This window comes from Acipenser ruthenus, chromosome 24, assembly GCF_902713425.1.
Source record: "Acipenser ruthenus chromosome 24, fAciRut3.2 maternal haplotype, whole genome shotgun sequence".
NCBI lineage: Eukaryota > Metazoa > Chordata > Actinopteri > Acipenseriformes > Acipenseridae > Acipenser > Acipenser ruthenus.
Genome location: NC_081212.1, coordinates 24,377,697 through 24,392,066, shown reverse-complemented (window position 1 = coordinate 24,392,066; position 14,370 = coordinate 24,377,697). Strand labels below are relative to the sequence as shown.

Below are 14,370 nucleotides of genomic sequence, written 5' to 3'. Positions count from 1 at the left end.
AGTAAGCAATACGTCCGAGTGTGGTAACAGATGTACCTCCGCCAGTCTCCTTTCATTCATGTACCTGTGCCAATATGTGGTGTATATCCAGGGAGCTTCAGCATGTAAAGTGAAACACTGCTTTGATTTCGGGTAGCACCTACTTTCGACAGACTCGCTGTGGCAGCCCGGACGCCTCCCCAGGGTAATATCCTTCAGCGCACGCAGGAACACATTTCCACTCCTGCTGCAGAAAGTCTCGGGCACACTGAATACATTCCTCCTTCCCAGGCCCTGAGCAAAGCAACACCACAAGACACACTTATTTAACCACAGAATAATTCAGCACATAAGACGGCTTTGTCTTTCTCTCCTCATTAAATGATGTGTGGTTTATGATTTATCTAACCGTGCGGTACAGCTACATAATTTATTTTTTTGTTTTGGCTGCTGGACATTTCTCTCTTGATGGGTTAGTCAAAAAGAAGATTAAATACATTAAAAAAGACAACTTTGATGCTGGGGGACCAAGTCGTCTCCAGTCCATGGTTACTGATTATTGTATGCTTTTATTAATTTTGTTGAAGCTGACACCCTGGGATCCTTCAAGAAGCTGCTAACAACCAAAGCTACTAACAACCAAACGAGCAAGATGGGCCGAATGGCCTCCTCTCGTTTGTAAACTTTCTTATGTGTTTATTAAAAATTGGTTCTTTAAAAAAAAAAAATTTTTATTTAAAATACCCAAATAAATGCAGAAGAAATATTAAAAAGTTATATACCTTTATCACTAGTTTTAGAAGCCTACAACGGAAAGTTACAAAATCGACCTGACATTTATCTGTAGCACGCACTTTGGTCTTCAGCATAAATGGCTGGCTATTATAGAAGGGTACATCTGCAAAATGCATTCTCTCTATGCAACATCAGTGGAATCACATGATCTTACGATTAACATTCTCCACAAACCGTGAACTTTTGGAGTAGCGGCAGAACAGCAGGGGATCTCTGGAAAGCGAAGCCTTCCAGTTGTGTGAAGTTAATTTGTCCGTGAACTGCCCTGTAATTCCATCCAACACCTGGAATCACTACTTGCCCTGCAGCGGTGCAACCAGATCAGTTCCCAGACTGTGTCTTTATACACAGAGAATCACAGTTTCCAGGTCTGCTGAGCATGCAGCCAAGTATCTGGGGAGGCAGGTCCTTCTGCCCTGCAGTACTAGGAGATCCTTAGCAAGCCTGCTTCACAAGGAACATACTGAACCCTTTACCAACCCCTGGAAAGTGCTGAAAACAGAGGCTGAGCAGCACTGTGTCAGCAGCATTCTGCTTGGGATTGACAGAGCAAATGCATTGAAGTGTAGCAATACACCTAGAAATGAAAAGTGACATCTCTAAATAGGAATTGCATTGACTGCATGTAATAGCTACAGACAAGGTTACCTGAAGTGCTGTTTTTTGTTTTTTTTTAATCTTTTGAAAAGTGAAATGCTAATCACCTGTACAAGTGGTGCAGGACAGATGGCAGGGACTGCATTTCATTTCCTCCAAGTTAAAATAGGTGCCGTCTGCACACTCAGGAACACACGTCATCCCAGCCAGACTGCAGAAAATCAGGGGAAAAAGAAAAAAGACCAGCTAAGACTTTCAGTTACTATGCTCCCAGATCGTGGAATGCATTGCCACCTCATATTAGAAGCGCTACATCAGTTAATGGCTTTTTAAATATTTTGTTTTATTACTTTTTATTTTGACTTCTGTTTTGTCTTGTACAGTGCATTGAGATGAAAGGCGCTATATAAACATGTCATTTGATTTACCATGTAAATATCAGTCTGTAAATGTCAAATTGAATTTTAGCTTTTTTTTCTTGCTAACATGCAAAAACTGCAGCAAACTCTTCAAATACAAACTGAATTCATTAAAAACAAAACTGGTCAAGAACATTTACCTGAATCCTTCACTGCAAGCAGTGCATCTATCATAATCTCTGAAACATTTCTTGCAGTTGTGGTGACATTTCAGGCATTGCTTCTGATCTAATGAAAAAAGGGCAAAAAACAGCTCTGATGCATATATCATGTTTAATTTCACTTTGGCAGCTCATTCCTATAAAGCCAAATATTTAGGATTTTATTTGCTAGTTACACAAATATCATTCGACTGGCTACCCAATGCCACCCACACAGAGGTTTCAGAAAATAGAATGTCATCCAAAAAAAAACAAAAAAAAAAACACCCACAGTATTATGTTTCTTTCTATGCGAGGTGAAAAAACAACCCCCTACTCCCTCATATCGAACAGTATAAACAAACCACAACCAACACCTGGTGCCATGACAGCCCACCAAAGGATTTATTGAACAGTGTCAAAAATCCACTGGAAAAATCTGTGTTAACACAGAACACAGCTTTCTTAATAGGTTCCCAGCATCAGTAACCGTTTACATTCAACACATATTCATGGGTACAATTAGTAACGTCAATATAATAAATGACGCTTTGTAGGCATTTTTTTTTTTAAGAAATCGCTTCCGTTCATTATCGGAGCTGTTCACAAAATATCCAAACTCCACGATTTAATCACTTTCATTAAAACACTGTAAACAGCTTTCTCAGCTAGAATCAGTCAAGCAGCAACTTGATTAGATTTACAGCTGCATTACTTATGCTAAATTTCTCTCCGGATAAAGTAATTATAAGAAAAGGGCTCTCCTTTATCCTTCGTAGTGTAATTACTCACTGAAAAAAAAAAAAAAGAACGACCCAGATAAATCCTGCTTGCACCTGGCACCACGGATCATATGTGCTGATGTTAATGACTCCTATCTCTTACTGTCGTCTGCAAAGAACCCTGCTGGGCACGTTGCTGAACAAGTGCGGGCTTGGTCATAAAAGAAGAGGCCCCTTGTGCAGGAGGCGCAGTCGTTCTGGGCTCTGCTGAAACATGTCTCACACCCCTTATAGCAGCGCCGACACCGCCTCACTTCAGCATCGCTGTAGAACCCCAGGGGACAGGTGCTCACGCACGTCCTAAAAATACACAAGAAAAACCTTATCTTATGGGTGCAGCCGAGAACTCAATAGGGCCAAATGAGAGGTCCCTTCTATACTGGGGAATTGTTATAGAATTGTTTTACTAGGTAGCTACAATGACTTGAACCTCCAAGTTAAGCTGCACCAAACCTCCCACAGTTCTATGAAGCAGCCCACACAAACGGCACTGGACTCTTCTTGCGGTAATGGGGTGGTGGAAAGGATGATGTATTTTAAAACACATACATGTCAAATAAAACACATTACTGTACGGTTTCTTATACTGTACCTGCCGGACAAGATGTTTCCAAGGCTGAAATGGATGCAGTTCAAACAGTGATCAGCATCTGGGCCGTCACAGCCCTGATCCCCACATTCGGAGTGGCAAGGACCTACACAACAAAGCAACACATTGCTCAGAAATGCAAAACATGACAGGTACCACAGCTAGACCATCAAGAAGGATTTCCCCTTTCCCAAAACACTGGGCAGGACGTCCATTTCAGAGGAACTTAAAACAGAGTTCTAACAGAAAAGGCACAACAGTATGTACATAAAAGATTACCATAGTAACAGCATAGCAAAGTGTAATAAAGCATGGTAAAAGCACAGGTAAGCATTGTACAGAATAGAAAATGTTTATAGGGTTTAAAGAAACCTTAAAAGAAACCTTTCAAGGTGAAGAGAATGTACAAGTTTCGAGCTGCGTAGTGAACACACTGCACTGAGGCGAGCAAACGGCTGGGAAAGTGGGGATTACTCTGCAGCAGGTTAAACTGAACACTTACCATTATACTCATCCTCTTCCTCCACGATCTCCTGCTTCTCCAGCTCAGTCGGGCTCTTCTCCCCCTCTGGAGAGCTCTCAAGCTGCCGGGAGCGCGAGCTCTGTGATTGGTGAGGGTGCTCCGAGGTTCCATACAGCACAAGACTCCACTCCCTTAACTTCCCTGCGTGCAATAAAAAGGGGTGGGGGGGGGGAGAGAAATCATGAAAAAACTTCCCAACCCAGCAAGATTAAACCCAGATATATTATCTGCACTACAACTTTGTTTAGATTCAATAAGCTTTTTAAATCCATGAAACCTTGTTGTTTTTACGACATTGAAAGAATGTGGAGGAATATTTAGTCAATTGGGGATGTCAGAGTTTTTGAATATCTTTGGTAAAATGTCAAGTTTTATTCCCAACTGCTCAAAGACATAGAATGACTGCAATGTTTTATTATTTTTAAAAATGTTCCCAAAAAGAGTAAATTGGGTGCAAACTTGTCTTAAATCTTCAACTTCAAACTATCCAGTGAATGAGGTGCTTTGAGAACTTGTCAAATCAAGTATACAAGCATTCATTAAAAACAGGACCAAATATTCCTATCATTTCCAGGAAATAGACCTCACCATCAAAATTCCTTGGCAGGAACAAATATGAAATAAGGCATTTTCAGCCCCCTGAAACATCTTCATCATGCCTTTATCATGATAAACACAGCAGCTCATTCACAAGATACTTTTACAAACTATGCATCTATTATTTTGCTTTATAAATGAATTGTTCCAGTAGTACTTTTTGTCTGTACCATTCCTCCAATGTATTTCTTTAACAGGAGAGTTGCATGCACACTGCAAGTTGCATGTACCCTTCATTCGTATTGGTAATAATCAAGCCACTATTCTGACTCCTGCTTGCTCTGCAAAGCATCCCCCCCAGATCACTTTGGAAAAGCTGTTGCTCTTGTGAAATCATAACCAGCTGTTCCAAGCATTTTCAGGCCTCTGTTCGGTAAAATTGGCAGCCTGTAAATTGCCATTTGCAACCTTAATTATTTTTAACTCGTCTTGAAATACATTGTCCACTTTTGCTGGAAGTCTGCGGACTTGAATCCCACTTAATGGAAGGAGACGAGCACAAAGACACCAGTCAGCAATTACGGCTGCATTAACACAGACAGGTCCTCAGCCTGAACCTTTGGCACAACCGCAGCTCAGTTTCACAGCTGCCTGCAGCTGACCACTTTGCAGAACAAGCAGAAATGGTTGAAAGGTGCTCCTGATCATTTGAATGAATATAAAATGCTTTTCCTCAATTTCAGCAAACTTGAATGCATGTTGACTGTGAATACTCTAAATCGTATGCTGAACAGAACAGAACAGAAGCTCACCATCCTGCCAGAAGCTACCCGTCCTGCATTTCAACACCTTCAGGACATTTCGTACCCGAGAGGTTCACTCAAAACAGGAAATGATCACAAACTCACCCAGAGATTCTGGGTTGCGCAATTGTGAGGGCGAATCAAAGATTTCCAGAGTCCACTCTCCTTCCGCTTTCTCTCCCCAGCAGTGAACCGTCAGGAATTCCCAGTTTTTGAAACCATCGTTCGAATTATCGAACGTTCTGCACACAAACACAACAAAGAACAAAACAAGCGCACATATAAGCAGGAGCCGTTAGCCACTTAAGTTCCAGGCAGCTTTTCTTTTCATCATGGAACCAGCTTTATCTTTTCTCCATTTAATGGATCTGTTCGATTAATACTGGAACAAGTTTCACACCCTGCTGTCTGACAACTGCAGCTTAAAAACACAATCTTAAAATCACTTTCACATGACAAAATGCTACATGGAAATTCAAATAAGCATTGAATTTCCATGTAGCATTTTGTCATGTGAAAGTGATTAAGATTATTTTATATTACGGTTCCAATGTACTAAAGTCTCAGCAGCAGTAGCAGCCACTGCATGAAATAGAGAGATCAGGAGTTAGAAATGTCAGAATGGACCAAAACTGACTGACCAGGTCAGATACCCATCTAAAAGCCAGGCATGTGCATGCTAGACTCCCTTTATAAAACAGGTTCTTAATGTAATTCTCAAGTTGTGATGATAACTAAAATGAATTACAACCCCACCCGCCCCCCCTCCGCTCACAGTATAGCTAGACCCTACTGGTTTTGGAAACTGACAGCTCCTCAGGTCTGTGTAAACAAACAGCAATCTAGTTAAATATAAAACTGGAACACGTCAGGCCAGCAGCACAGAATGCAACATTATTACACAGTATAAAACTCAAAGCAAAGTCTGGAAAACCAAGCTATCAAAACAAGAAACGCCTGAGAATGTTATGCTAATAAGGTGGAAATGTTTTTAACACCTTGGTTACTACACCATCGAGAGAGGAAAGAAATAAAGCCTCGGTCAACAGAAGGGTGTCATGGGGGAATATCACCCTGTCAGGGCGCGAACACCTTTACTGCAGCCAGCAACACTGTCACAATAACCTTCGTTTGAGGAGCCGAAGCACCTTCGCTGCAGCCAGCAACACTGTCATGATAACCTTCGTTTGAGGAGCCGAAGCACCTTCACTGCAGCCAGCAACACTGTCATGATAACCTTCGTTTGAGGAGCCGAAGCACCTTCGCTGCAGCCATCAATGCTGTCACGATAACCTTCGTTTGAGGAGCCGAAGCACCTTCACTGCAGCCAGCAACACTGTCATGATAACCTTCGTTTGAGGAGCCGAAGCACCTTCACTGCAGCCAGCAACACTGTCACGATAACCTTCGTTTGAGGAGCCGAAGCACCTTCACTGCAGCCAGCAACACTGTCATGATAACCTTCGTTTGAGGAGCCGAAGCACCTTCGCTGCAGCCAGCAACACTGTCATGATAACCTTCGTTTGAGGAGCCGAAGCACCTTCACTGCAGCCAGCAACACTGTCATGATAACCTTCGTTTGAGGAGCCGAAGCACCTTCGCTGCAGCCATCAATGCTGTCACAATAACCTTCGTTTGAGGAGCCGAAGCACCTTCGCTGCAGCCAGCAACACTGTCATGATAACCTTCGTTTGAGGAGCCGAAGCACCTTCGCTGCAGCCAGCAACACTGTCATGATAACCTTCGTTTGAGGAGCCGAAGCACCTTCGCTGCAGCCAGCAACACTGTCATGATAACCTTCATCTGAGGAGCCGAAGCACCTTCGCTGCAACCATCAATGCTGTCACGATAACCTTCGTTTGAGGAGCCGAAGCACCTTCGCTGCAGCCAGCAACACTGTCATGATAACCTTCATTTGAGGAGCCGAAGCACCTTCACTGCAGACAGCAACACTGTCACCAACTGAAGGCAAGAAGGGGCTTTCATCTGGCAACGCACAGCCTCGTGGGAATAATCAGAACAGCATTGCAAAGAAACACCCAAGTTTTCACAAAGAGAACACAGCTGGAAATCATTTGGATCGGTTACGAAACACCAATTCGGAATTTGATTTATGTACCAAAAAAACAGGCCATCAACTTGTACCCTCACAAAATGTTTATTCATTTTTTGTATTTTAAAATCCATAGACTCCCATTGGGGTAACACAGATTATGTAATATGTGCGAATCCATCTTATAATATAAAAACGTTGCCTGTTTCTAAACTTCAGACCAATGACATATAAATATTTCTCTTTCTTTAGCCCGGATGTTAAATGTTAAAGCTTTTAGATATCTGTTTTTCAATAAAACATCTCCAAACTTAAAGCCAATAAAATACTTCTGTATATTTAAAATGTGTAGTCTGTGTTTAATATACAGCTGTTACTGTCGTCTTCACACGGAATCAAAAGATTTGAAGGCGTTACTGTATTACTGTATAATTATGCAAAAATGTGCACAGACTTACACCTGGAAAATGCAGTACCCATTTTGGATTAATTCTAAGCCCAAGGTGTTAATAAATCTGCATTACTACACACCAGCATGGCAAGTTGTGACAATAACATTGATGAAAGACTGCATTAAAAAGGTGGAATTGGGTTTCTAATAGATTTTCACTTTTTTCTTTCTCAACTCTTTTATAAAAGTCCTCCTTACAAGCACACTTTTATACAGCACAAAACAGTTTAATTGATATACAAATTCTATTTTAATGCAACAAATGTGGTTTTATTTGGTATGTGCACTCATCTCGATTACAAAAGACAGACTTCATGGGATACTGTATACTCGATTGTTTGTTTTGTCAACAATTTGTAAATATCACCGAATTATATCTGTTAAGTTCTTGCTTAAACGAAAAAAAAAAAAAAATCATAAAATTAGGAAACCAAAATCCCTCCAGCTGTAAAACTTACTTCAGGGAAAAAATCAACCCCATCTGCTGTTCCAGCTTGTTTCTCTAGTAATATAGCCAAGATTCTGGCCTCTGCTTGGCTCACAATACAATTGGAATACAAAAGCAAATGAGACAACACTGTGCGTGCTGTGAAAACAAGACAGAACAGCTTTCTTTCATGTCCTGATAATATATCAGAGCCGGAGTAGAAAAACACTGCTAATGATCTTACTTGGTTTTTAAATCTAGATTTAAAATTACAACATGCCTTTTGTTTCTGAAATATTGCCTTCTATTGTATTAATGTTTTGTTCAACTGCACAAGATAATCTATATTCCAGATAAGAGCTGGATGGTTGGTAAAAGGATTATAATAGTATCAATATAGTTCCAAAGTTTTCCCCAATGCACATTGACAAATGTTTTGAGAACATCCCCTGCTTGTTCATTTAAAAATCACTCTGTTAAAAGGTACTATGACATTGTATTTCTTTTCTAGAACTAGAGCTTTAGTTTGACATGGGACATTACCTCCAGATTCCCAATTTTACAATATAGTGTACATAATAATATTTACAGAAGAAGGATTTCTTAAATACTCCAGCCTACATGATCTACATCCCCATGCCTGCCTTTTCAAGTTGTCAATGACTGACTCTCTGAATGCACAGGTGGTATAATCCACTCACCTTTTTGCCAGGAGCTGGGATTTGGTGCCCGATGGAGAGACGAGGTTGACCTGCAGATCCCCGCGGCGAGGATGTACAATCGACACTCTCACAACGACGTGTTCCACATACACCACGTGCTGCTCTGCATGATCGGAGCACCCTGTGGATGTGACGGTCGTCTTCAGCGACTGGTCAGGACGGATATATCTGGAGTGAAAGCAGAGAGGATATATTAGAACCAAGGCTAGTTGTTTTTTTTTCACGTTTATCACATATTTTCGTGAAAATCACCCATTGCCATGCAATATATTAGTTCCGTGAAAATTATTTTTTCCTGAAATAGTGTGTGTAATTATATATATGTCACCTGAAAATATAGAAAACAATGCCTTATTGACGCAGTACCTAGTACACCGAAAAAAATACCGCCCTAATTACAGCACTTAAGTTTACAGATCTGCTATAAGTGGTTATGTACAATATATTAACATGTTTTTGGGCAGCAGTGTGGAGTAGTGGTTAGGGCTCTGGACTCTTGACCGGAGGGTCGTGGGTTCAATCCCCAGTGGGGGACACTGCTGTTGTACCCTTGAGCAAGGTACTTTACCTAGATTGCTTCAGTAAAAACCCAACTGTATAAATGGGTAATTGTATGTAAAAATAATGTGATATCTTGTAACAATTGTAAGTCGCCCTGGATAAGGGCGTCTGCTAAGAAATAAATAATAATAATAATAATGTTTTTAAAATGTGCCAATTACCAGCTATAGATTATGATTAGAATTCATTTTAAAAGCATACAAACACTTCTAGTGGATCCCTAAATTAGACAGTTATCAAAAACAGGCTGATCAGAAATGTAAAAAATGATGCACATCCACCAGAAAGTTTTCTTGGTGTATTTTCTTCAGGGTATTGACTGCTGGCTTCCCAACACACAGGCAGCTCACTGAATCACCAAAGAGACTGGGAAGGAGGTCCATGACGTGCTCCTTGACTGAACCTGCCCTGCTGACCCTCCAGCAGAGACATTTACTGGCACCGCCAACTCTCCAGGGCACCGTCAACATTTCAACATTTAAGGATAGATGGTCTGACGCATTATGAATTTAATCTGGTCGACGAAATGAGTGGCCAACTATAAAGAATAAAGCTTTATTCAAGCCTTTTAACTCCAAAATGTAACTCGCAGCCGCTGTAGGACACGTTGGGGGTCTGCTTGCACGGCCTCCCTATCTGGACTTGAACTCAAATCAACGCCTCAGCACAGTGTTGGGGAGTCCTTTGGGTCAGATGCTAAACTGAGTTCCTGTCTCGCTGACGTTAATGCAAATAACGAGCCCCTGGCATCTTTTCAAAGAAGATTAGGGGTGTTCATCCAATATCCTGGATGAATTCCAGTGAACATCAACATATTAGCCTTGCTAATGCTAGCCTGGCTAAGTATTCACTAACTGCCTCCCAAGATGTTGCCTCTCAGGTAATCTGTCATGTATGCAGCAGCTATTTTAATGTTGCCTCTCAGTTAATCTGTCATGTATGCAGCAGCTATTTTAATGTTGCCTCTCAGGTAATCTGTCATGTATGCAGCAGCTATTTTAAGGTAGGACAGTGGGGAGGGAGGCATCAGGCTGTTTTTGTTGAAGCAGTTTCGAAGGATCCAAATGAAAATATATAGCAGGAATGTTAACCAACCAGGGACTCTTCAGCTATAGTTACTCTGAGTGACGATATGCTGGCCCGCCAAGTGCCACTGTTGGCAGTGTGCCACATATTTTTGCATCACATAGCCAAGTTTAGTGTTCACACAATGTCAAGGCCCATCGGGAAACAGCTCTGCAGTATCTCTTGAATGGGTGGCTCTGACTACTCCTTGTTAATTCTGATGTATCCTTGACGTATGTCCTTTTGACACTGAAATCATTCAGCTCTTTACAGAAAGTTTACCATAGGATTCATTAATGAAATAGCTGGGATGTCTTAAACCAAGAAATGGTCTATTGTTTTGAGTAGAGTTATCTTTCCTACACCACTAGCTGTCAGTAACCTTAATAAAGGTTTTGTAAATTGGAAAAGAGGGAGTCTATATACATCACACTGTACAACAAAAACAGAAGCAACTTTTTCAGTGAGAATTCACCTCCTGGCATGTTCCGGTTTTTCGCTTTTAAAGAGTTTTGTTTTTCTGCACAGCATGTTTCAAAGGTGCCAAGGTCAAAACTATGAGCAATAGCAAAAAAAAATACATACATATACATACACAGGCAGGGGAGAGACTACAAGTTAACATGTATATGCAGGTAAAATGAAGGCATTAGCTGCGTCACTGCCTTAGTTACATCAAGCTGAGCAAGCCTACAGACTCTCCAGACCTAGAGAAGGAAGTGGCCCTGGCTGACACTTGGGATCAGCTGCCCTGAGGCTGCCGGTCAGGCTGGGAAACACTTGGATGGTAAGCAGGGGACTTGAGTTCAGTCCTCAAGTTGGGTCATTATTGCACAACGCAGTCTCACAGAAACCACATGTTAAACTAGCAAAACACAAGAGAGATGGCTTGTAAGCATTTACATTTCTTGTTCCATGATTACTTCATAGTTGCACAACCATTTATAGGGTAAAAACATGAAATACTTTTAAGGTGTTAAAGCAATGTCGCTGACCTTAAAGTAGGGGTAACAAGAAACACTGCAGTTTCGAAAATTGCAAGATGCTACTAAAAAAAAGAAATAGAAAAATCAGTTGGCTATATGAAATAATTGTGCCTTCAGCTGCATTGTGTGCTGAGCACAGAGGCCAATTACTTTATTGATTTATTACACAGTATAAAGGTGCATCTCTATCATGCTGTCAAATTATTCTTGGATTACTCCCAAGCACACCTTTTATCATTAAATCTCAATCATCTTATCTTAATTGCGGGCTTCAAAGATCAATGAGGTATCCGTTTAAAAAATCCAAAACAAGAATCCAGATAAAAATGTTTACACTACATTACTCACAATGGGTCAGGACTGTCACAGCATTTACACACAAACAGTAACAAACAGCTACAGCATTTTGGTTGCTTAAATTAGTGTCCCATCATGCAAATACCATTTTAGTTTCACAAAAGAAAACTGCACATTGCACGATTCTTACTGAATCTATAGCCTGTTGAACTGAAAATACTGTGTAATGTAAAATAAAAACGCAACACAAATGATCTTTCAATTTACAGTACATGATTGGCTTTGCCTTTTGAAGATGATAAATACACTAAAGAGACTCACACACACTGCTGGAGAGCTTTTTAAAAAATCTGATTCTTTGATTTAAATGACGATGGTATTTAGAACTTCCAGGTGTTGGATCAGTTGAATAGCCCATGTTTTTAGTATGAACCGCACCCACGTATACTCCCATCACTCCCATTAACGTTGTTAATAATGTTTATTGGCCATGGACAACAGACTGGTAACTTGCGCGATTTCTGTTGACTTAACAAAGGCATCTGACCTAGTTCATCATGTATTGTTATGCAAGCTTACTGACTGTGTTCCAAGTGCTGGTTTGCAGTTATCTGTCAAACAGAAAGCTGCGAGTTAGTTAGGGGTGAAAGACTTGACTTTGTTATGACAATAACTTCTTTTCATTTACAGATAGTGAAGCAGCAAATCAACCAACCGTCATCAAATTACTAATGATTCAAACTTCTCTCAGGTCTTTGTGTTTGATGAAGAAGAAGAAGAAGAAGAAGAAGAAGAAGAAGAAGATGATCGTATTTCCATTTCAGAGGGCAGCAAGTAAATATGAGTTATAATTGCTTGTTTATTTTAAATGTAATTTAGATTCTATAGCATAACATAAATGTACATGAATGCACATCGGAAGTCAAAATAAATAAATCAAAATAAATAAATAAATAAATAAATAAATAAAGTGCCTATGTTGAAATTAACTGAATAAATGCAGCAAATTAATTGGATCAGCGATTGATTATGTAGTGAAAATGAATGCTCCATTAAACTAGTAGAAGAGGCAAAGTGTTGCATTAGACCGGCAAAATATACACACATGTGAACTAAAAGGTGTGTTACATTGCTTTTCAAAGAAACTAAAAGTGTCAAAAAGCTATGGCCATCACTGGGTAATTTTGCATTTACTCTTGTACGGTAAAGGGGGAGTTGTATGATAGGCAGGAGGTAAAGCACTTTCTTTGCCAAGACTGCACTTTATTAAACTGTGATAAATCCCAATGCTGATGTAAGATGCAGGATAGGCAGTGAAGGGTAGCCCCTGTGTAACTGTCCCTATTCTGTGCGGCACCACTCATGTCCTTATTCCCCTTCCTGCGCTTGTTCGCAGTACAGCGGAGGGTGGCCGGCCGCCTTGCTCACCTGGGTCTCCGATCACTGGTTCCGGTGCAGATGTGCTGCGGGGGCACACTTCTCCATTTTTTCGCTTCTACAACCATGGCTTCTGCATCCACCAATCCAAACCCATACAGATGGCTGACTGAGAAAAGACACACTTTTGAGAAAAGCTACAGAATTGGGTTTCTGTCACAGGAATTGGTTCAATCAGATCAAATCAGATTTAACTTCTACCAAAAACACATTTTGACCATCAAGTTCATTTGGTTATATTTAACAGTATTTGTGCAATCTTGTGTTGGCATACCACTACAAGCCCTTTTGAACAGCATAGAGAGTTATGTGGATCAGAGGAGTTCCCCTCAGTTACTACAAGAATGCACTGACCTCTATGGCCAGCGGCATTGGTCTTCCAGTCAGGTGCTTTGAGATGGACGGGCCGGGATGTCTTGACCAGAAGATGCTGGACGTCTCTCCAAGTTATTAACGGGCTGAAAGAGAGGGAAAGAAATGCTGCTGTTCTTGCAATTCAACCAGAACTGAATTGCACGCTCCAGAGTCAAAGCTGCAGCAGACACAAGCAATGCAATCCTGCGTTCTCCCACACCCGTCGTTTTATACCTAAACACTGAAGGATGCCGGTAAGGAAAATAGTAGCCTACAGTGCCATGATCAAAGCTGAATCTAATCTGTTCGACTCTTTTGCTGAATCATGAACACAGCTCCATGTACGCACATTACTGGAGATACCATAAACGTGAAAACTAAGACACACTAAATTGGCAAAATACATAATGAACTATACCACCTGATGAAGCTGAATGAAAATGGATGGTCACAGGAGATTTACGTGCATACATTACAATTAATGTTACTCACTTAGCACAAGAGACATTTATGCTCGTTGAACAACATTGAGATACATTTGTCTCTCTGCATCAACCCTCTTTGACACATGGCACCCTCGATACTACACGTACGAGCTTAATATTAAACCGTAAACATGTGCAGCAGAATAACTTAACTGCCAATAGTTTTGATCAAATTTGGGAAATGTTCCTAAAATATAGCAACATGAAAAAAAGTCACCATTGAAACTAGGTGGAGTGAAGCTTTGTACCAAATGTGCAGCCAAGTAAACAAATTCATGAGACCAGTTTAAGATATGACCTTCAAAAGACTAAATAATAATAATAATAATAATATTAATATTAATAATATTAATAATAATAATAATAAT

The 14,370-nt window shown here is 40.5% G+C and overlaps 1 protein-coding gene across 3 annotated transcripts in view; it reads right to left on the bottom strand.

Annotated features, from left to right (window-relative positions):
- LOC117429564 (proprotein convertase subtilisin/kexin type 6-like) overlaps positions 1-14,370 on the bottom strand; it is a 34,947-nt gene that overhangs the window by 5,783 nt on the left and 14,794 nt on the right. For 2 of the 3 annotated variants that reach the window (XM_058998894.1, XM_058998893.1), the window contains exons 10-19: positions 13,518-13,621; positions 13,155-13,272; positions 8,797-8,985; positions 5,270-5,406; positions 3,804-3,965; positions 3,305-3,407; positions 2,816-3,012; positions 1,931-2,018; positions 1,479-1,582; positions 144-273 (exon numbers count right to left, since the gene is read on the bottom strand). In XM_058998894.1, the coding sequence (XP_058854877.1) occupies positions 144-273; positions 1,479-1,582; positions 1,931-2,018; positions 2,816-3,012; positions 3,305-3,407; positions 3,804-3,965; positions 5,270-5,406; positions 8,797-8,985; positions 13,155-13,272; positions 13,518-13,621 (1,332 nt within the window). Of the gene's footprint in view, positions 1-143; positions 274-1,478; positions 1,583-1,930; positions 2,019-2,815; positions 3,013-3,304; positions 3,408-3,803; positions 3,966-5,269; positions 5,407-8,796; positions 8,986-13,154; positions 13,273-13,517; positions 13,622-14,370 lie in introns of those variants that run through there. The other variant, XR_009308435.1, reaches the window with a different exon arrangement.